This window comes from Mus pahari, chromosome 1, assembly GCF_900095145.1.
Source record: "Mus pahari chromosome 1, PAHARI_EIJ_v1.1, whole genome shotgun sequence".
NCBI lineage: Eukaryota > Metazoa > Chordata > Mammalia > Rodentia > Muridae > Mus > Mus pahari.
Window position 1 is genome coordinate 100,143,963 of NC_034590.1, and position 24,024 is coordinate 100,167,986.

Genomic DNA, 24,024 nt, shown 5'->3' on the forward strand with positions numbered 1-24,024 from the left:
TTTCTTTCTTTCTTTCTTTCTTTCTTTCTTTCTTTCTTTCTTTCTTTCTTTTTTCCTTGAACATCTGGACATGAAAAACTATTAGATCTAGCTTTTGTACCACTCATGATGTACCCCCATCTCTCAGCAGCGCTGAGGTGCCACCATACATAGAACATTCCTTTATTTCTTACCCATGGATGACCCTACTTAACCAGGGAAATGGCTGGAAGCTCAAAGCCTCCCCAAACTATCTATCTCTTGCCTCTCTCTGCCCCTTATTCGCGTCTCATGCCTTTCTCAGGCATCCAAAGATATTCGCTCTGGCAGCTGTACCAGGCTTCCTATGGTCCTCCAGTTAGGGCAGGAGATAGATGCTGGGCTGTTGATTTGGCATTTGTGGACCAAGCAGAGGCACCTGCTCTCCCTAGGGCGCTCCCATCTCTTGTCTGGGCTCCAGGTCTTGGTGGAGCAGACAGCTCAGAAGCTGAGGCTCAAAACTCCTCTAGCATCTTGAAGACACTTGGAGGGTCAGGGGTTACAGAGAGGCAAAGGCAGCTCAGAGGCTCAGGACGAGTCAGCTCTAGTACACAAAGGTGACGTTAAACACACAAACCTGAAGCTAGAGAGTTTGGGTTTGGAGTTTGTGGGAGATCCAGTTTTCTAAAGCCACTGTGGCAGTTACCCTGGTGGAACTCCTCCTACCAATCACAGGAGACCTTTTCACTTTTTTTTTTTTCTTCTTTCTTTAAATCCCTGTATTCCATTTCTACTTGCAACCAAAGCCACAACCACAGGCAAAGCCCAGATACCTCTTTTTAGACACTACCACCTTACCATACTGATGCACCTGGTCACATGGCCAGCCTTGCTTAGAGCACACAACTCAGCCACGAGAACTGGTGTTAAAGCTAAGCATGTCCCACAAATACAAAGAGGTTCCTGACCTCACACCCACCCTGCATTACCCTCAAGTAACCTCTGCTTGCCCTCTGTGGACTTCTGCCCTTCATAGCTCCCCAGGAGACTAATGCTTACTCTCCCACAGCCTGTACCCCAGAGAAGCCTTAGGGTCACTCATGCAGGTAAATGTGATTTCAAGGAGTCACTCCTCAAAGAATGACGTACAGGTGTTCTCCATAAGAGCCACAAATGACAGTGGTGTTGGGTAGAGCCTTTGATTTGGTTGCTTCTTAAGCTTCTGTGGGCCGCATCTGATCCACATTTAAGGAGGCCCTGCTGCTGACTGGATTCCTCTCAGTGGCCAGCAGGAACAGAGAGCAACTCCTGTGGTTCCCTCCTGCTGGGTGTTCTCCTACAGCAGGTGACAAGGCTCTTCTTGTCTAGCTCAGCCTCCTCCTCCCACCTGCTGACACATGCTGGCCTCTCTTTGAACCAAACTCCAATGTTCCGAAGAGACAAAAAGAGAGATTCAAGTGGAGGACCTGGACCCAAGCTGGCCATTTTTGCCTCCAAATAAACTACCCACTTCATTTTCTTCTACAGTTATAAGCATCTGTAATTTCAGCTGTTTCCCTGATGGAAAGGATGTCTGATTTTAGCTTGCCAAAGGTACAGTCTACCTAAAACTGTGGCATTTAAGCAAATTGTATGTCACAGGGAAACTCTGAAAATGATGACTTTGATTCCCTGTGAATCATGGTGAGAAATGTAAGAGGGGCTTTGACAAATGGTGTGCCTCTTGTGAGATTAAAACAACTTCTGTTTTTTGTTTTTTATTTAAAAAAAAAAAAGGGGGGGGAGAACTGTGTAGGAGTGGGATGTAGCTGGGTGATAGTCCTCCGAACAGTCTGCCATGGCCTTCAGGTGTGTCCAGAGCTAGCCCTGGCGAGACAATGCTTCAGGACCACTCCAGGCACCTCCCTGGGATGTAGAACAGGGACAGTTAGTCCTCTTGGGAACATAAGATGGGGACCCTGCAGTGAGGGATGTATACAGTGTCAGCACTTTTGTCTGATTGCACTGGCTGTTGGCAGGCAGGCTGGTGTCATGGCTCAGTGGGTCCAGGTGTCTACCCCTAAGCCAGAGACTCACATGGAAGGGCAGCAGTGACCCCTCCTAGTTGTTCTCTGACCTGGCCGTGTTTGTGTCCCCCACATCACCCGCAAATAAATGCATAAATGCCAAAGCAAAACGAAGAACCAAACAGTTAAAGCAGATTTTAGGCCAGTCTGCAAACAGTGCCTTTGAACAATAAGAAGAAGCAGGACTTAAATCCTTTGTCCCTTTCTTGCCAATGTTTTCATACAGTGAAAATGAAGAGATGGCTTGCAAATAGTACACTCACTGGGGCAGCCTGTAGGTTTTGCCCAGTGCCTGGAAATCCACATTTCTCTAAGGCATCGTGCGCCCTAGAGTAGGTTCACATTCTCTTCTCATACACAGTATAGCTTAGTCAGCTCAACCTCTGACCCCTTACTACACATTCTGAGCTGATAAAGGTATAAATTAAATTACTTTCTTTACATATATTACAAGAATTAGCCCTGACAGCTTATGGAAGACAGCTGTAGAGTGGTTATTAATTATAGAATTGAGCATCTACAGATTTGGCTCCAAGTGTGGCTAGGCTGCTACCAGCCTTGGGCCTTAGTTTCCTGATTTGTATCAGGGGCAGGCAGGAGAAAAGTGACTGATGCTTGGGGTGAACATGGAAGCTGTGTTTGTAGTTCTAGTAGTTACATGCACACTGTGAGGCAGAGAGGTAGGTAGGTGTTTACCCACTCACACCAGCCTTTGCAGTGTAGCAGTGATTCATGAGTTTATTGAACACCACCAAGTTCCACGCATGAACACACACACACACACACAAGGGGGGATGGCGAGGGAGAGAGGGAAAGTGTGTGTGTTAAAGCAGCCGTGGGTGAAGAATCATAAGATTAAGTATCAAATTCCACTTGAGTATTTAGAAAGAGCTGTAATCAGACAGAAGTGCCTGACATTTTGTACGCTTCTCGAAATGCTGGGTTTCCCTTCTTGTGTTCTCAAGACGCTGAGACTAACACCGAAGAGCGCAGAGCAGGTCATCCAGAGCTCGGGGCTAAGGTCCTGGGCTGAGGGGAGCTATGAAGAGCCACGATGAGCTGGTGGTGGGATGGATGGTAGCGGAGTGCCACACACTGGCTTCTACAGCTCGGGAGAACCAGGAAGACGGAGAATGAAGCTACTGCAGGGGCCTCACCCTGAATTCAGACAGTTTATGTTGATCATTTTAACTGCTCTGAGATTATCAGCAGGGCCAGGATGCTCCTGTGAGGACAGACCTGGGGTGGTGGCAGTGACTGTGATGGTTTTAGACATGTGAAGGAAGGGAAAGTAACTACCTCTCCAGCACCACATTCCAGCCGGCATTACAAAGGGAAAGGGTGTCAAGGGGAGGGCAGAAGTCCCAGGTTATACTTTGGGAGAATTTTGATTAAAACAATGTATTTATTTACTATATAATTGGTACAGGGAGAAAAATACTTTGATAATTCTGAGAGTCTCAAGTCCTTACATGCCAGTTTGTTTAACTTCAACAAAAACACTAGCACCATAGTCAGTGGTTTAAATAGTGCCATAGTCAGTGGTTTAAATAGAATTAGGGGATAAGTCACCTTAGATTTCAGTTACATGTAACAAATTCTGGTGAACTGATACAACTCCCCACATTACTATAGGCATTGCTGTTTCAAGGTTAAGGGCTTTTTGACAAGAACCCAAATGAGTCAAAACAGACACTCACAGCTAACCTGTCAGGAAACTACTTGGTTGCATGCAGGAAGTGAGTGTAGATCTGACAGTAGGCACCTGGCTACTGCTCTCATCAGGCCTCGGACTGGACAAGCGCCAGCCTTCTAGCTTATTCTTAAGACAGATGTCAAAGCCTAGCTCCAAGCCTGGAGTTCTCAACTCCTTACATCAAAGGTTGAAAGTATCCATTCCCACAATGTGCATGCTATTTCAAAGTGATACTTCTGGCTTCAGAAGAAAGTTCAGTGCAAGCTGAGTTAAATATTGAGGGGTTTGCTTTTTTCTTCTCTGTGTGTGTGCATGAGTGGTGACTCTGTGTGTGTGTGTGTGTGTGTGTGTGTGTGTGTGTGTGTGTGTGTGTGTATGTGTACATGTACATGCATATTGAGATGAAAGATTGATAACTGGCATCTTCCTCAATTGCTACTCAACCTTGTTATTTATTTATTTATTTATTTATTTATTTATTTATTTATTTATTTATTTATGGGGAAGTGCACATTCCATGACACCTATTTGGAAGTATGGATCCATTCTCTGCAGGAGTCAATTTTCTCCTTCCACCATGTAGATTCCAGGAATCGACTCTCAGGTCATCAGGCTTGGCAGCAAGCCCCTTTACCTGCAGAACCTTTCGTGGGCCTCATTTAAGTGGGGGCCATTGGGGCTGTCTTTGATGGGAACTCTTTTTTTTTTTTTTTTAAGATTTATTTATTTATTATATGTAAGTACACTATAGCTGTCTTCAGACACTCCAGAAGAGGGTGCCGGATCTTGTTACGGATGGTTATGAGCCACCATGTGGTTGCTGGGATTTGAACTCCGGACCTTTGGAAGAGCAATCGGGTGCTCTTACCCACTGAGCCATCTCACCAGCCCTATATACATATTTATTCATTGAGATACTAGCTTCCAAGGTGGAGAAGTGCTACCTCTCCAGCACCACATTCCAGCCAGCGTTACAAACTTGTGGGTAGCATTCCCCTCCCTCTGTTGTGTACCTAATAAACATGCTGAGGTTCCCCTTGCAGTGGTAGTGTTAGGAGCCCCTTCTGATCCTAGCTGTCTGCCCTAGACTGTGCTGGGGGGGGGGGCTTCATCCTTGGTGAGTGTCTGCCTCTGGTGGCTGTGTCTGCCCTAGACTGTGCTTCATCCTTGCTGTTCTTACCCACACTTGTCCTCCTGGCTTTTTTTCCTTAACTAATATTACTTGGGCCGTGATCAAGCTGCGTGGGTAGACCTTGGTGGAGTCCCACTCATCATGCCCAGCGTGTAGATAAGATCAGAAGGAGGTTCCTGAACAACCCAGACAGCCCTCGGAGCCCTCCGCAGTACGGGAGGTTTTCCCTACTGGACTTAGCATCTTCCCCTGGGGCAAGGCAGCCTGTTGTTTCTGATAACCGAAGGTTCAGTATAAAGTACAAAAGCAGCACTTCCATGCTGCCTCTATTTGTGTAGGTTTAACTCTGTATGTAGGCATCAATGTTTGCAAACGTGTATGTGGATTCATGGACATTTGTCTGTATTTATCTTTCATTTCTCTAAATCTGCTTCACAGGCATGGTCCTTAGTCTGTTGGGCTCTTCCTTGCTCAGCACTTATGGAGCTCTCCCTACTATGTGTGCAGTGCACCCCCATCCCTCCCATTCAGAAGTGCTGAAGGAGGCGCCGTTAACTGACAGTGCTTGGAGAAGCCTCATTTCTGTGTCTTTCCCTCACTGCTTTTTTTTTTTTTTTTTTTTTTTTTTTTTTTTTTTTTTTTTTTTGAGTTCTTTCTTGCACTGCCTTTTGGGGTGTCTTTCTCATTTACCACGTAGTCTTCCTGAATGCAATCATGTGCTAGTCACCAGCATGGCCTTGCCTCTTCTCATTTGACTTGAGTTCAGGATCTAGATACCAAACCTCTTAGACTAATGAATGGAAGAAAGCTAAGTGTGTTCCCAGAGCCCAGGAGGCCTGTGAGACAGATGGACTTTCCTTGTGAGCTCTGTGCTCACGGCTTGGTTGAGCAGAGAGGTTTTCTGGGCCCAGTTGTGTTGTGGCTGCCTGAGAATACCTGTCTACTTCCCAGGTGCTTCAGACCGGGCAGGAAGTTACTGCCCTACTCCCTGGAGGAGCTGTGACTATTCCTGTCAGCCTGTGAGAAGCTTCAGGTTTTCCTGAGTTCAGCATGATATATACATTTCTTGCTGTTGTTTATAATGTCATCTTTCCAGGCAGATTTTTCTTTTCTATTTTTAAATGTATGTATATATATGTGGGGGGGGGGTGGATGTGTGTGTGGGGGAGATGTGTGTGTGTGTGTTGTCTACATGTGGATATGACCACATTTGTGCTGATGTCTACAGAGGCCAGAAGAGGGCGCCAGCTGCTCTGGAGCTGAAGTTACAGGCAGTTGTGAGCTGCCTGCTGTTCGGTGCTGGGAAATGAACTTTAGGCTTCCTCCAGTGGTTAAGGAAGCACACTTAACTACTGAGTTGTCTTACCAGCCTTTCTGGTTAGAGTTTTAACAAACCTGAATTTAAAGTAGAGATTCTGACTTAGGGCTTAGGGATATACAGCTCAGTGACAGGACATTTGTATAACATGTACAAGGCCCTGGGTTTATTAGCTACTTCCTCAAGGGGGTGGGGGAGGTGGTGGAAATAAAGATTCCAACTTAAATTTACTTAAGCAAAGAGTTCAGCTATGAAGATGTGATTTCCAGAATATCACTGTACAAAGACACAGAAATAAAAGGGCAGTCTGAAGTCTTTTTCTCCATTTCTCTCTTTTATTAAAGTGTGTGTGTGTGTGTGTGTGTGTGTGTGTGTGTGTGGTGTAAGAATCTACAGTGCACATATGGAGATCAGAAGACTTAAGAGTTCATTCTCTCCTCCCACCATGTGGGTTGCAGGGATTGAACTCTGGTCTTCAGGTTTGGCAACAAGCACCTTTATGTGATGGGCCCTCTGACAGCTGGCCCTGCTTCCCCCAAGTGTTGAGTCTCCATCTGGCTTTTCTATAGGGGAGTCTTAACAAGCCACAGCTACCAGTGATAGGACTGGGAGCCAGAGCCAGGAGCCAAACTCAGTAACATTGTGTTTCTTCAGTCATGGGGCCAACCAGGATGCTGCTTGGCTTTTGAGAGGCTCCTAGAAGGATAACAAATGAGCCCATTTGAGTGTCTGTAAAGGGTTTTTGAACAAGCACACACACACACACACACACATATACATGCCCACACTGCCCATTGCCACAAGAGCTTCCTCCATTCTAGAAACACTGCCCATCCTGGGAGGCTGAGCTGTGTCTACCGCTCAGGAAGAGTAAGGGTGAGCTCATAGGTCCCGCCTTCACAGGTCTTCTACCAGAGTCTCTCCACAGTTGTCCTGACAAAGCACTGGTCACATTTTCTGTGGCCTCCGGATTCCCTTTCATGACCAACTGAGTAGCTTTAGCTAAATAAAACAGAACGTGTGCCCAGCTGGCTTATACGGCACATTCCTCAAGGTCCAGTGCTTTATAGAGTTGGGGTTATAGCTACATTGTAGGGGTCTCTCTATTATTGTCTTCCTGATGGGAAATAATCCAGTTGAGCGGCACAGCCTGTTCAAGTAGAAATGTATTTAGCAAAGCCCAGACTGTTCCAAAGGAGAGCAGCAGTATGGTGTGTGTGTGTGTGGGGGGGGGGGTCCTTCACTGTAGATGTTAGCAAGTTTTTATGAACATTTATGAGGTGGGTAGCATGGTCATGGGGTACGCCATCTACCCCCTTAACCATCTCTCCTTTAGGGTGTTCTCTTCCCTTGTTCCTCTGAAGTACACCGAGTCAGATGTGTGTCAAACTTCCAGTGTAAGTAGTCACAAGGAGGCGTTTGCAGAGGCAGATCTGTGTTCCCGTGCATAGGGGTGGGGGTGGGGGAATGATCTAGTGCCTTCCTTTCTGATGGAGCGGGGAACCACCTATCTGCAGCTGCCAGAATCTCTTACTGCAGAGGAGCGTTCTGACCTCAGGAGACTCAGCGTCCAAATACAGCCATAGATCTCTTGGCTCACTCTCTCGAGAGGCTGCTCAGGGTCCCGAGATTGATCCTTGACTGTATGTTAAGGTATTCTTCCCTGCCAGATTTAGAGAGTTCTGTTATATTTTAACTTGAAACTTTATCATGAGAGCTCAGGTCAGGGTTTTAGAACTGTAAGAAGTCGAGGTACACAAATAGGTGCCGGGCTCTTGGGATTCCCCCTCCCTCCAACTCCCTTCTAGCTCCCCCAAACAAACCAGAGCTTGAGTGTCAAGTGGTTTACTGAGTTAAGGCCACAGTTGTTCAGTGATGTGGCTGGGAGGATGTGTGTGTGTGTGTGTGTGTGTGTGTGTGTGAGTCTGCATTTGGTCTGTCGGCTGCTCTCTCTCCCTTCTGTGTGTCTTTCGTGGGATTCTGTCTGCCTCGTGTCCTCTGCTTGTTCACTGCCCTCTATTAGCTAAGACATAGGCATATGACCCGAGATGGAGCAGTTGCAGCTTCCTGCCTGCAATTTAAGCCATGAGCTGAGGGGCTGTGACATCTAACAAATGGGTGGAGCTCACAATCCTCTCTCAGAATCAGAGTCCTCAGCTTCATAGCCCTGGTATAAATTCTTCTTTGTGCCTCTGCCAACCAGACTCAGATTCTGTCTCTCTCAGCTGTGTTCAGTTTATCGAGCTGGAGCTGGAGCTGGAGCTGAGGGACCCCCTCCTGCCCCTCCTTCCCGCTACCCCATCTGTGTGCTCTCTCCCTCAGCCATTTAACTCTCTCTCGTGCACTTTTGAACCTTCTTGACCTCTACATATAGCTGCTTGCATCTGAAAATAGAACTCACTTCATGAGCCCAACAGGCTCCAGGTGCCGGGAATCATGAGCTAAATATGCTACCATCTGCATGGTTTTCTCTGGGTGACCATAGGTGTCTGTCTGGAAAATTCTAGCAGTCTGGCTTGCCAGTGCCAGCTTTGTGTTCATGGACCACAGCTCCTGACAGTCTGTCCCGTAATTGTCTCACTGTCTAAGATGAATCTAGGTGTTATGCTATGTTGGAATCATGTTCTACCTTTACTTTGTGTGCAGAATTATGGGAGAGAGCAAATATTTTGTCCAAACCCACCATGGGCGGTGTGTGTGTGTGTGGGTGGGTGTGTGCCTTTGTGCGTGTCTATGTGTCTTTCTCTCTATGTATGTGTGTCTGTCTGTTCATCTCTCTGTATATATATATATATATATATATATATATATATATATATATATGTGTGTGTGTGTGTGTGTGTGTCATCTGTGTGTCTGTGTGTGTCTGCCTGTCTGTGTGTGCATCTGTCTCTTTTGTGTGTGTCTGCCTCTCTCTTTCTCTTTGTGTGTGTGCCTGTCTGTGTATGTCTGTGTCTATGTGTGTCTGTCTGTCTCTTTCTTTGTGTGTGTGTGTGTTCATGTGTTCTTGTGTGTGTGTGTGTGAGTGTGTGTTGGAGTGGCTTTTGTTAACAATGCTGTGTGAAGTTGTCATTCAGTGGAGTATTTTGATCAATAGAATCCAGTATGTGGCAATTTTAAAAATACACACAAATTCATCAAAGTCCAACTTACATGAGATGCAAACCAATGAGCCTGGTCTGTTGAGAGCTCAGTTTTTCAGGGACAGCAGATGGTCTTTTGGACTAGATACACTAATCTTCCCTAAAGCAGGGTTTCTGGCTAAAGCCATGGTCTTCATTTTCGCTTGGTCTTGAGGGAACAGGGAATCTTGAAAGGCCCTTGGGGAGCTCATGAGCTCCACACTCATGTTGAACACAGCATGGAGAAGCGAAGGCTGATGTCATGGCAGATCCCCCATTTCTAGCAGAAGGTGGGGTTAATGTGGGAATCCTGCACCCTTGCCCCATGCCCGTTTATTGTGGATATGTGTTCCCAAGCTCCTCCACCCAGTCTCTGGTCACTGTTGGTAACTGAAAACTAGTGTTCTGGGGGGTTGATCTCGATTAGATAAGTGCAGATCAATCCCTTTCCTCGTCAGCAATGCTTAGGAACTAATTCTTTATACTCTGGTGGGGAGCCATGGGTTTTCAGGGCAGGGGTTCTTTTGAGCATCTTGACAGGGGCAGTGCCTGATGAAGACAAGCACAGGTATTGCTAATCCATGGCCACTGTGAAGGGACTCGTGGCTGGGTTAGATCACTTCAGCTCCCCGTTCTTCTTTACTGTTTAAGATGATGGAGTTCTGTATTCTCTAATTTTTTTTTCCAGATTCAGAGTTAGAGCACTGTATGGTCTGTGTGGGAAATGTCGATTAAATGTGCCATCTTTTCTATCGAAGGGCTGAGACAGTCAGTAGAGCTGGGTATGGTGGCACATGCCATGGATCCCACCTCTCAGAGGCAGAGACTGGCAAATCTCTATGACTTTGAGGCCAGCCTGGCCTCCAACAGTGGCAGAGAAATGAATAAAGACACCGCCTGCTAGAAACCCCTTCTCTGGTCAACAGTTTTCAGATAGAAGTGTGTGTGCTTCATGGTGCGTCTGCCCTTAAAAGTTATGGCTTGTCTACAAGGCTTAGAGTTAGCCAGCAGAAGAATATGAGCCCCGCCTCTGTCTACCTAGAGTGAGATACAGGACCCGTTTGCACCAGGAGCAGAAGCAGCCCTGTGGGCCTGAGGATGTGCTCAGGTGTGCTTGACTGGTGGATCTAAAGCAGCCGTGCAGCCTTCCACAGAGATGAATGCTGTGTGTTGCTGAAACATTTTTGCATTGGATGGCTGTTTTCTTGGGACCCCAGGCCCCTGTCTCAGCAGAGCACCTTGGATTCTCGACAGTTAAACTTGAGCAAAATGTAATCAGTTAATGGTATGTTGGGAACTCGTCATTTCATAAAAACACCATATTTCAGTTATATGCAAACATATTCATGTGTCACAGATACATTTGTATTTAATGAGTATATGTATATATCACGTATCTGTGTGGGTTCTAATCTTAGGCTGTTTTGTTATAATTTGACAAGTAAAAGGGTGGAGTTTAAATTGAGCCACAGATGTAGGGAAACAAGCCCTTAGAGTCTACAGGTTGACCTCTACCTGACTGTTTTGAGGGACAGTTCCCAAAGCATGTCACTGGCGTGAGGTATTTCATACTATGTGGAACAGGGATTTGTAAGCTGTGCTTGGTTAGAATTTAGAACACTATAGAGGTAGTTGAGTGTGTGTATGTGTGTGTGTGTGTGTGTGTGTGTGTGTGTGTGTAGCTGGGACTTGAACCCCAAGTCTTGAGCATTCCAGGCAAGTCAAGGCTCTACCACTAAGTCATATTTCCTGTTTGAAGGAATGTTTTAAACTGTACTAACACAGCTGGGGATTCCTTCAGGCCCCAGTTTCCATGGCTAGGACAATCTGTCATCTCCATCATTCTTCTCATCTACATACCCCACAGTGGTGTTGAATATTCCTCAAATACTGCTTTGTGCTGGTGGATGAATTGGCTTGTGCCGTTTGATGGCTGCCCTGCCCTGCCCCGTTTGCCTTGTAGAGAATCCCATGATCACAGGAGAGACCATTAAAAGAACAGGGCTGTTAGTAATCACTCCATTGGATGATTGGGACTTCCCCTAACATTGTGCAAACAAGGGAAAGATCAGCAAGGATAATGCTGTGGCTGGGATCTCCCTGTCCCTCAGTGTCACCTTTACAAGTTCTTTTAGACAGCTTAATTAGTCTCCATGATAGACTTTATATGATAAGGACATAAAAATGGAGCTTGCTAAAGGTTTTAGGAAACCATAGATATGGTGAAAGACACCTCAGAGGCTGGCAGTTTGGGATCTGAGCTTTGATCTTCTCATTTCCTAGCTTGCATAGCCTTGCAAAACAGCTTTTTGCTTCTCTAAACCATAGCTATGCCATCGGTGAAGCAGGCCTGCTCTCTACCAGGCAGGCTACTTGGAGACTGTTGTAGTCATTTTGTTGTTTTCCTACACCATGTGCCTAGTTTATGCAGTGCTGGGGATTGAACCCAGGGCCTTATGCATGCTAGGCAAGCACTTATTAACTGAGCTACATCCCTAGCCCATAGTTCTGAAGATGATAGATAGACCTAGACTCATGTCATGACACATAACTAAACGTTCCACAAATGCTGGCCGTTGTGCTTTTCATATAGAAGCATGCCTGTGAATGTGGGCACTTGCATGCATGCGTGTATGCACGTGTGTGTGTGTGTGTGTGTGTGTGTGTGTGTGTGTGATGTATGTGTGCATTATACTCTGTGTTTATACTCTGTGTCTTGTATTTATATGTACATATATACACACACACATATATACACATATATTATACTCTTTATTTACATGGTAAACATTTACACATCCTGAGAAACCTATTTCCTGAAATTTGGAGGGGTTTTAGCAAATTGTGACACCATTTCTTGTTCTGATACATATTTGTGTCAAATTAATTTCTTCCTTTTTTTTTTTTCTATTCTGAAAGTGTGTGGAGTCTCAGCTGTGTAATTATTTGTGTATAGTAGAAAACCAGCCACACCACGGTGGGACTTGATCAATGGGACTTGCGGCCAGAACCCCACCCAGCCACTTTATTCTTACGCACAGATTCTTGGTGGGTGGACTACAGAAATTCTCACTCTTGGAATGTTTTTAAGCCCCTGGGTGACTGAACAGGGAGGAAAGAGAGAATTTTAAAAGCTGCTATCTGTCGCCTCTAATTAACTTGCTCTCTGCTCCTGGGAGAAAGTATGGAAATATGCAAACAAGGCCAGCGGCTCCCGAAGTGTCATGCTAGTGGCCTGTGGTGTTTTGATGCACACAGTTCATAGTAAAAAGACAACGAGGTCTTATTAGTACAATGAGCACGGTGTCCTCATGCCCTGCCTCCCCAAGACTGCTTCCCTTCCAGGCCCTGGGTGAATGCTGGTCCTCTGAGCAGGTGTGCAGGCAGGCAGCTGCTGCAGTAGAAACCTCATTGGAATTCACAGCTAGGACGCAAGAGCATCCGGCCCTCCTTGTCACTTGTGCTATTGAGAAAGACCAGGGCCCTTTATAATCCAAAAGCCTCCGGCTACCAGTGCCCAGGGTTGCAGAAGCAAGAGGACAAGCTTTGGGTACCTCTTTCTCGGAACACAGGAGATGCTCACAGCATCCCTTGTTAGGGGACTGGGGAAGCTCCCTTTTTTGGTGGTGCCATAAACGAGGCTTAGATCTCAAGAGATACCATCAAGAACAGTATAGGTGGGAATTTTTTCATGGAGATGGCTTTTGACTCCTGGCAGATGTGGTCCCCAGTGGAATGGGCCCGTTGGATGTGGGCAGCCGTGAGCAGCAATGGGGAGTCCCGGCTGCTAGCTGCCCAGGAAAGCTCCAGGAAGAGGCAAGTTGACTCTGTGTGTCTTGTCATGGTTGTCCCTGGTGTTTATGGTATAGGTGCTAGGGTGAGGAAGAAGGTTCTCAGTGCTTCATTCCAGGCCCAGCAAGCTGATCTGAGCATTCATTCTCCTTTACTGTTCATTTGTGTGACCCCACCTTCAACCCTACCCCGTGTTCTCATACTTAAAACTTCACCTTCCAAGATCCGTTTCTACCAAGTATGGATGGAGATTAAATTTTCCCCACAGACAAAGCTAAGTCTTTCAACATTAATATGTGAGTGTGAGTGTGTGTGTGTGTGTGTGTGTGTGTGTGTTGAGAGAGAGAGAGAGAGAGAGAGAGAGAGAGAGAGAGAGAGAGAGAGAGAGAAACTTCCCTGTTGTGCTTCTGAGGGTTAAGTATTTACTAGTGAAATCTAATACAAAGTTGGCCTTAGCTTGTTGGGTCTCATCTAAAGCAGTGCTAATGTTTTTGTTGATTTCTTTGAGCCCTTGCAGGGAGGGCCCTGGCATTGTAGGTGACAAGGTCCTTAGGAGGAATGGGGACAATCTTTGACTCTAATAAAAACCAGTCTCTCATACTAAGGTGGAAAAGAAAGATTGATGTAGTTGTTCTTACTGACTTAAGTAATTTTTGAGGCAGGGTCTCATGTAGTCCAGGCTGGCTCCAATCACTATACATAGTTGATGAAGCCCTTGAACTTCCGGTCCTCCTGCCTTGGCCTCTTTAGTGTTAGGACTGTAGCTAGCATAGGCTCAGACCACTGTGCCTGGTTTATGTAGTGTTAAGGGCTGAAATCTTTGGTTTTGTGCATGTTAGACGATAGCTCTACCAAGTAAGCCACATCTCTAGCTCAGGAACTCACCCCGTGGCTCCTTTCCCGGGTCCTAGTGGGCAGGGGGTCGCTTGCTGGTATCCTGCTGGCCAGCTGATAAACGTTAGAAGAGGTGACATCTTCCAGGGTTACTGGTTGTGGGACTCTGTGGAGCTGAACGGTTGTGAGCATCTCACAGTGTTAGAGGAGGGTCCTGTTCAGTGGTGCCCGTGTGATCTAGTGCAGTGAATCCTGACATGCTGTGTCCGCCTCCTACTGCATCATGGCCTGCTTGTAAATCTTCCGCAGTGGTTCTCATCTGCAGCCCTGTGAATCCTCTCTTGGTAGTTAGACCCCTCCTTCCTTGCCAATGATCAGTTGGCATTTGGGGGCATCAGAGCTGCTCAGAGATGGGAGCCGGCATGTGGCTGCCACCCGCAGTTTCTGTCCTCACAGGTTAGGTTGACCATGGTCCTGTGGTTATCTTGAGCCAGGGAATTGACGCCCCTGTCCTGTCAGCAGCCAGTGAACTTACAACTCAATTTCCTATTCCTCTGGCTAAGATCAAGTAGCTTGGGGCAGCAGGAAGAGAGAAGGCATCGGTAGGTTTTTCTTGTGCCCAGGCAGGGATTGCCCACTGACTACTACTTGTTACCATGAGAAACTCCCCAGTAGGCTTGTGGCCCAGGTCTGTGTGTGAAGAGGCCTCCTTGCAGGTAGACAGACGTCCCTAGGGACCACCAAGGGCTATCGCTGTACCACTGAGTACTGGCTGGCCATATTTTGTGGCTTGGTTTGGCATACTCTCTGCTGACAGGCTGTCTGGCTCTCATTCATTCTCTCTACAGATGGTCATTCAGTGTGAAAAACAAGGCCAGCCACCTGCCTGGCAATTTCAGTCCAGCAGAAGAGACAAGTAAACATGGAGAAGCGCAGGGAGGGCAGGGGGTCGGGGGAATGGCAGGCTGGGGTGGGAGAGAGTGAATGGAAATTGAGTTTACAAGACGAGGCTCTTGGAGGCAGGCTGGAGCCACAGTGGTGAACATAAAACAAACACACAAACAAACAAAAACAGTCTCTCTATTAGACTGACTCAGCGCTCCATAATGTGCACCGAAGCTCACCCAAATAGCCACAGTGTGTGTATTTGTCACTAAGTGGACATATGTCTTTCAAGTAGAGCTACATTGATCCCCATTGTGGCAAATACTCTTTGGGGGTTTCTACCCCACCTTAGGTCATTTAGTTCCCAAATAAACTACCCCAAAACCTTTATATTTATAATAATCCTTAAAGCATTTGCGTTGGACAGATGTCAACCCCCTGTGCTATTTTGTCTACTCCCATGTTAATAACCCTGAAATGTCACTTGCATGTTTTACCTGGTCTGCTCCTACTCCAACAGGCCGGCCCTCATGGCCATGCTCTCATAATCCTCTACTCCATGGCCACTTCTTCCTTCTCTTTCCTCCTCTCTTGGTCCCTCCCTGATACCCTAAGCCTGGGACCCCCACAGCCCTGCCTACCTCTCTTCTGCCCAGTTACAGGCTGTAGGCATCTTTATTAACCAATCAAGGGTAGCTTGAGGGGCAAGGTTTACACAACAAAAGCTGGTATACTTCTTGAAGCAACCAAGTCTTGGGATATAATATTTAGCATTTGAACACATAGCAGCACCAGACCAATCCACTACAGATCTCAATGCCAGTGAACAGATTCACCCTGGTTCCTGGAAATCGGGCTTCAAGGTGACCTTCATGCCTGTCTCCCAACAGGTGACTTGAGTATCTGCCACAAATGCCTTCACAGCAGAATCTCTACTCAGCACTGTCTCACCTACGTTTCTTATCTCTCTCCACCAGGAGTTCCGACTCTGAGGAAGCCTTTGAGACCCCCGAGTCAACGACCCCTGTCAAAGCTCCACCAGCCCCTCCCCCTCCACCCCCTGAAGTCACTCCAGAGCCTGAGGTCATCGATCCACCAGCCCCAGAAGAACCAGGTAACCAAATGTCAGGAGCCGCTGGCCCCAGGGGACAGAGTTGACTCCTAGGCAGCTCACAGCTCACAGTGACTGGGGCCCTCTCTCTGGGCTCTGTTTTATGCTTCGCTGGTTTCTATGAAGTCTATGGAGAGACAGATAGAGTGGGTTGTGCTGTGTGCATCCTAGAAGTGACTCTGTTGCTTGAGTTCTCTGGTCCCTCATTTTCAGACTTGGGTACGTTTGAGGGTTGAGATAGTGGGTGTTGGGGATTTCCAGCAGGATCTTAAGAGTCTATCTACTCTTTGACCCCCTTTCCCACACAAACATTGACACAAGGGTGTACATTTCACCCTGCACCTGTGTGCTGAGGACAGCCCCATCAGGCTGGGGAATGGGGAATGAGGTCAACACATTGAGTAAGAAGTGTCAATCAGGGCCGGGTGACAGCTTGGCACTTTTTGGCTTTCCTGATTGCTCAACACTTTTCAGGAATGAAAAGCACCTTTCAAGTGTAGTTCAGATGTGATCACTGAGGGACAGAACAGATCTCAGGGCACCTGCCCACACGGATGGCGTTCTGTGTGCTTCCCTGCTACACCAGGCGGGGATAGAACCACCTCTAATGGGAAGTTTAACATGAAGCCTGAAAGGAGACACAGCCTGCTGGCGGTGGCCCCACAGCAACCAAATGCTTCCATTTTCAGAGCTGGATAGCACTTAAAGGACCCCATTCTGCCTTCTTTAGGCCTTAGCCCTCACCCATGACAAGCATACAGAGCTGATTCCCCCTAGAGCAGCGATTCTCATCCTTTCCAACGCTGTCCCCCTTCATTTTATGATTTTATGATTACAAACCATAGTGTGAATGCCTGGTGCGCAGGATATCTATCTCTGACCCCTGGGAACGGGTCATTAGAGCCCTAGGGGGGACTCGACCCACTGGCTGAGGACTACCATTGCAGATCGTGTGCTAGGTGTTGTGCACAGTCCCTTTCCAAGGCTGTCTCTTTCCTGCCCTAACCCTGTCTTCCTGGTGGCTGACTTTGTCTGCAGAGGAATCAAGAGCAGACTTGAAGGTACAGAGTCGTCTGCGGCGTGGCTGGAACTGGATGTGGAGGAAGGCAGGCTAGGGCTGGGTTTACCTTTGCCCTATCAGGAACCAAGACAGTGCTTTGTAACTTAAGATAGCAGTTTGGTCTCTATGTTGATATTGTTAAAAGGGGGATGAAATTTTTTCCCCTGCTGGTTTAAGCGGGCTACTGATTTAGGAAGTATATGCAGTTCCAAGGTTTACTCTTAAAACAGCTGGATGCCTTCTGCTGGGGAACAGAGCAAGGCAGTTTTCAGGGGCCTGATGGGTACAGTCTCCCTCTCATGCTCTCCCCTGAGTCTGTATAGTCGCCGGCCTGAGACGGGAATGGTGCTCCCGGTCTGATTTAAAGAGGAAAGGAGCCCAGAGAACTGTTTGCAGTTCTGAGACTCTAGTGTCCCTTCCTTCGTTTTGTGCAGTAACAAACAGAAAAAGCTACTTTCCGTATCACTTTTTAAAATTCACACCTAGTTTTAAACGGACAGTGTCTGAATACAAAACTGTAGGGCCATAGCTCAACCGCGTCCCTAAAGCGTATACAGGGATAGGTCACTTTGGTGGCCCTTGATGGGTCTTCCGGGATTCCCTGCTCTGTACTCTGACTGCTGGGAACTGTTTGCCACCAGTGAGCCATCTGTCTCGTCCCATGTAAACCCCAGACAGCTGAGTAGTTCTACCACATAAACATGGGACACAACCTCCATTCTCTCTGCTTGGAACCAGGTGTCTGGTCTGTGTCTGGCCACTCTACAGCCATTCAGAAGGCACTGGAAGCATGAGCCAGTTACTTTGGGGGACACTGAACACCATGATCTGGAAGGACATTATGATGTCCCCACCTTTGTCATATATAACCTCCTCTAAGATGGTCTCATATCCTAGGATGGCTGTTCCAGCTGATACAAAATGCAGAAACAGGTCTGTTCTGTGGAGGCACTCTACTGGTGCTGTGAATTTACTTCTTATGATCGCCTTTGTGTCTTAGGTTGTGTGGCACATTAATTTTATACTTTGCCATTGCTTCTTTCCTGACTCGGTTAGATCCCAAAAGTGACCCAGGCAGCAACTAAGGAACCTTGGGTCCCTCGTTGTAGTTTTCCCTGTAACACGAAGAATGCTGTAAATCAGTAATTGTGTTATTGGAATAAGTAGAGACGCTTGCAGTTTTCATCATTTGGAACATATCTCATGCCTGAATCTCCTCCAGGCTTTAATCCAGTTATTTATGTTCATTATCCCACAAACACAGACTCTCTTCAGAATAGACAAAATCAACCATTGTTCCACTTCATGTTTGAAGTGAGGAGTCAGAGTGACGTGAGACATCAAGTGTGCCCTTGTGTTCAGACGGGCTCCGTCTTCTCTCTCCTGTTCTCTCCTGGAGAATGACATTGGAAGACTCTGGGGTCCTTAATGTCCTATGAATTGGAGCCTGGGTCAGACACACTAGATGTATATCCCAGGCAGCCACTGGATTGGGGAAAACCATGGGGCTGGCCATGATGCTTTGGAACCTCATCATTTGGAGCGGGAAGCATAGCTCACACTGTAAACAAGTTGAGTCTAGTCTAAAAAAAAAGGAGGGATGGAGCAGGTGGAGCCCCAGCACACAGTGGCGCAGGAACTCTCTGGTGGTCAGGGATAAATGGAAAGCTTCCCCTTGCCAGGCTCTGGCTTCTCAGTCTTCTGTCTTGCTGGGGTGCAAACCAACCACCCCCTAAATTCTTTCTCAACAAAACAGAGAACCGTCTCCATTCTTAAAAGCAAACACACACAAGCCCGCCTTTTACTTAAATGACAGTTCATGAAAGAATGAGCATTATAGAGGCTTAAGAGGTAACCTGTGTGCAGCAGTGTGGAGATGTTAATTACCACTGAGCCGCAATCCCTCAGAGCCTTTGATTACACCCCTTGGAGTTTTTGAGCAGGGACTTCACACTTCTCCTTTTAAAGCTGCAGTGGAGATTACAGTCAGGAGACCTGAGCTGGGGAATGTGTCTGCATAAAGCACCCACCTCCTTCGATTGGGCGACACAAAAGGCTGTCTGATTCATTGCACATGTTGGAAGCTGCCCCCCCTTCCCACACCCCATCTTCCCAACCCGCAGGGGCACTGTAAAGGTGTGAGAAGGCACTGTGCTTCTCGTGCGTGGGAAGAGTAGGGCTTGTTCTGAAAACCACGGGAAAGAAAGGGCAGGAGAGGAAAGTCTATTGTTCATAGTTTCCCTCTGCTGAGCCCCTGGAATGTCACGAAAGGACTAAGGAAGCACAGGAAATAATAGACTAGACCTTTGACCGTGAGAACAAACGTGGTTTTCCCTCCTGGAAACCTGTTTTACAAAAGCCGTCGCTGGCTGTACTCTGGGTCCTGTGAGCATGTTTGTGTTCCATGGCACAGCAGGCCAGGATGCTAAGTGCCCGCCTTATATCTGTCCCCATCTAAGGAGCCATGCTTTCCTGTGTATAAATGAAGGCAGTAGCCTGTCAGGTCTGAAATCACTACCTTCTAGCCTCTATGGAACACTTGGCAGTGTTGTCACCGTGGGACGCAGTTCACTTTCACCTGACTAGATGATACCCTCGGCTTCTGCATCTTTCCTGTGTTTGGCTTGTAGTAGGGCCTTTGTCTGCTTCATGTCCCTCTTGGATGAGAGCTAATTATCCCTTATTTGAATAGCATCCCCCTCCTTTGAGGTCACATACCTTCCCTGTCCTGCAGCGTGAGAACTCTAGCTTCCGGCTCTCTTGCACGGCTTGTCTCCTGGGCTGCTGCTGTGCTGGCCACACAGGTAATGCTGAGTCCTGGCTGTACCAGCTGCCACTCAGTCACGTGCCAAGCAGCTCTGTCAGCTGGCCCCGAGAGCTGCAGCCTGAGCTGAGCTCTGCAGGATGGTCAGGTGGCAGGAAGTGGACGGTCAATGCTAGGTGCTTAGAAGAAGTGAGGTGAGTTCCTTGCCTGTCCTCTCTGGGACAACCATGTCATGGTGACTGTTGTCTGCTCATTCTTGCCAGCAACTCTCCTAACCTGGAGAAGGGCACTGGGAGGGTCTTGTGGTTGGAGCCGCCCCATATCCTCTGTGCCTACCCATTTTCTCTTGCTGGGAAGCAGTGGCCTGTGGGTCTCTGGTTTTAGATTACACCTCTCAGCATTAGCTGCCGGCAATGATTTATTGTCACCTTGTCTACAGCAGAAGGCTTGTTTCTATACGTACTGGCATTTGCTTTCTTCTCCTGAAAAACCCAAAAGTGACCCAAAGCCCCTTGGTATTAAGATGTCCCTCTTGCCTGGCGCACACCTTTAATCCCAGCACTTGGGAGGCAGAGGCAGAGGCAGGTGGATTTCTGAGATCGAGGCCAGCCTGGTCTACAGAGTGAGTTCCAGGACAGCCAGGGCTACACAGAGAAACCCTGTCTGGGGGGCAGGGAGAAAGAAAGAAAAGAAAAAAGATGTCCCTCTTGGGATACAGAACAGGGAGCAGGTATTGTGGGCAGGATTTGAGGTGCTGTGGCCATTATTTCCTGGCACTGTCTGTGCCCTAGATTGGACATTCATGTGGCTTTCTAGTCCATCTGCGCAAGAATGCTTGGCTTTCAACAGTAACAGATTTATGAAATGAATTGCCCAGAATACAGAGCCTCAGCCCCAGCCTCAGCCGACCTACCCATAGACAGAGGGTAACTGTGAACAGCAGAATTTCATTGCTTTGGTTCTAGAGGCTGAACTGGAGATTGTCTGGAGGCCGGGTTTACAAGCAGCACTGTGCTGTGTCCTACCATGGCGCATGGGACAGACAAGCTCCCTCTAGGTATTCATTCCATACCTGACCATCCTCCCTAGCCTAACTTCCTTCCAGAGGTCTTGCCTTGAGAGTGAGATTCCTGCATGGGAGTGTCAGGGCTCATAGATGTTTAGGCTGAAGGCACAAGTTGAGGACCTAGGCTTTTCCGAGCTGTGTCTGGATCCCACAAGCACCGGGCCAGCGGGCTTTCCTGATCTTCCTGATAGGGTTGTTAACATGCGTCCAGCTTTCTGGAGCAGGAAAAGCTGTTGAGGACTCTGTGTAACTGTGTAGATCAGAGAATCCCTCATGCTTAAGAAGCAGAGCCCACATGAGGCATGCTAGTCTCTTGCCCCGTGGAAGGCACTATGTAGGCAGAGAGTAGCCACTGAGCCCACTGCTGTCAGTCAAAGCCCCATTTACCTCAGGCTGGAAGGATGGTAGGAGGTCATGGCTGCACAGACAGGAGAGGAAGTCAGGGAATAGTGACCTCGGCGGCTCACTGTGGCCGTGTTCACAATGCCCTGGGAAACTTGGGTAGGGATGCCAATAACTTGACCAGGCCATGGCCCTCTAGACACCTATTGACTTCTCTTTGTGACCCTACTGGAGAGTTCTGAAGCAGCTCCTTGTCATAATCAAGCTCTAAACGCTGGCATCTCCATGAGCTCTAGTGAGCCAGGGATGCCCAAGTCCCCTGGATGGGTAGCTCAGCCCATGGTCCCCAGGAAGGACAGAGGCGGTTGTCCTGTTACAACATTCGATCATTGCTAAGGCAATGCTAAGGCTTCTAATTGGTGTGATCATGCATGGAAGTCAGTGCAGGAACCTGGGGGCAGGAACTGTGGAGGAAAATGCTGCTCACTGGTAGCTTGCTCAGCCTGCTTTCAGACAGCACTCAAGACCACCAGCCCAGGGGTGGTACTCCCCACAGTGACCTGGGCCCTCCAACATCAATCACCAATTAAGAAAATGCCCCACAGGCTCTCCAGTCTTATGGAAGCCTGTTCTCAGACAGATTCCCTCTTCCCAGATATGTCTAGGTTTGTGTCAAGTTGACAAAAACCAAACTGTGCAGCCATCATTGTAACAGTAGGGGACAGTGGTGTCTTGAGAGGTGTCCTGGGTTGTATGAGAGCAAGACTGAGGAGCTTTGGTGAAGGACACTGAGCGGACATGTTGCAGTCACTTATTCAATCACTTATTCAATCATTTATTCAATCCTGCACCTTGGCACACTGCCTCCTCTGAGTCAGGTCGTCCTGGTAGCCTGACACCTCGCTTCTATTTTAAGCTTACCAAGGGGCACTTTAAAAATACATGTATTGCTTTAGACGTTTTTGTTGTTTTTATGAGGGTTTTGCCTGAGTGTGTATATGCATCATATGATTGTCCAAGGAGGTCAGAAGAGGGGGTCAAATCCCCTAGAACTGGACTTACGAATGGTTGTGAGGCACCTTGTGAGTGCTAGGAACCGAACTTGGGTCCTCTGCAAGAGCAGTAAGTGTTCTTAACCACCCTGTTACCTCTCTAACCCAGAAGGAGGTGCTTTTATGCGGTTTCACGTCCTATTCATGGTAACATTTAAAGGAGGAGGCTGGAAGGGACTAATGTATTTTAAATGACAACAGAATCTGGAAGAGGTGATGACCCAGTGTCTCAGCCTGCGGCCTGCCAGCATAGACTGGGTAGACTGGGCATACTGGGTCAGCCACCCACTGGGAAAGGGACCATACGAGACAGAAATAGGACATTTGTTGTGCCTGCAATAGACCTGGGACCCAGCCTAAGCTGCCCAGGTGCCCAGTGACCACCTTCCAGCGGGGACTATCAGCACCAAGGTGCTCCTGGATTCCTGTAGGTAATGCCATTTGTACAGAACCCTCATTGAGCTCCCCCAGTCCTGACTCTGTGATATTCAGCTTAGACTCTCCCCAGCGTAATTGTCCTTAGTCCCAAAGTCTCCATCTCTGTGAAGCCTCTGGGACTTGAGTGAGGTCTGGAAAGAGACCAGCCAGAGCAAGAAGAACACTCAGGAACAGCAGCGCTCAGAGCTCTCCTCCCCAGGTAGGGGTCTTAAGATTCAACCAGGTCTTCCAGAGAGAAGGTGCCTAGCCAAAGGTCTTTGACACTCTAGCTGGCCTATTTTGGCTTTGGTTTCTTGAGCCTTGTGTTTTGGGCCCCATCCAAGGAAGGTAGTGGATACTGTAGACCTGCTCCTGTCTGAGCCTGCTCACTTTCCAGGGCAGACCTCCACAGGAAGTCCAAGTTCATCTTGAAGATCAATCCTGTCCTGTCAGACTCAGGCCATTGAAGGGCAGATGCTAAAGTATTGTCTTACAGAGGGTTGAAGATCAAAATGTGGGGGCTGGAGAGATGACTCAGCGATTAAGAGTACTGGCTGCTGCTCTTGCAGAGGACCTGGGCTCTATTTCCAGCACCTACATGGTGTCTCACAACTATCTGTAACTCCAGTTCCAGGGTATCCGATGTCTTATTCTGATCTTCTCAGGCATCAGGTACACATGTGGTGTACAGAAATACATGCAAACAAGAAACCACAGGCATTCCTGTCCTGGATGCTTAATTGTGACACTTGTTAAAATAAACATTTAGGGCCTTGCCTCTATAATGTGACTTTCTTTGGAACCACCAGCTCTTGAATAATGACGTGGAGACTTATATTTATTTAAATAGCTTTAGGCCTATGGTTACCTAGTTCCCAGCTAGCTTGCATAACATACTGACCTATTTATTCTATTCTATGCTCTGTCACATGAGTACCTCCTGAGTACTGGCACTTGCTGCTTCTTTTGTGTCTGGCTGGTGATCTCTCCTGCCTGAGCTTCATTCCCAGAGTCCCTGTCTCTGCCTGAAGTTCTGACTCTCCTCTTGCCACAGCTATTGGCCAGTTAGCTCTTTGTTTAACCAGTCAGAAGGTAGTGGAGGGATTGTTTACAAGATAAAATGCAGCCAAGTGAATAACAATACTAAAGTCCAATTGCATAGAAATCAGTATTTGAATAATACAAAGACAATCTTTACACAGTGCCCAAAAAGACCACCATGACACATCTCTGCTGACCAACTCTTCAGGAAGGGGTAGACTGATCAGTGGGTGGGAAAATGGGGAGTCTAGGTTTTGATGAGTGTCCCTGATTTATTTTAGGCTAGACAAGTTTGGGAGATAACGAGTTCATCATATGCTTGCTCTGTATTACCTATAACTACTGACAAGACGCCACAAGAGGACAGA

General features: G+C 47.5%; 1 protein-coding gene across 1 annotated transcript in view; it reads left to right on the top strand.

The window, feature by feature from the left end:
• Positions 1–24,024, top strand: part of Tacc2 (transforming acidic coiled-coil containing protein 2) — a 208,097-nt gene that overhangs the window by 141,914 nt on the left and 42,159 nt on the right. The window contains exon 8 of the mRNA XM_029535953.1: positions 15,781–15,917. Within this exon, the coding sequence (XP_029391813.1) occupies positions 15,781–15,917 (137 nt within the window). The remainder of the gene's footprint in view (positions 1–15,780; positions 15,918–24,024) is intronic.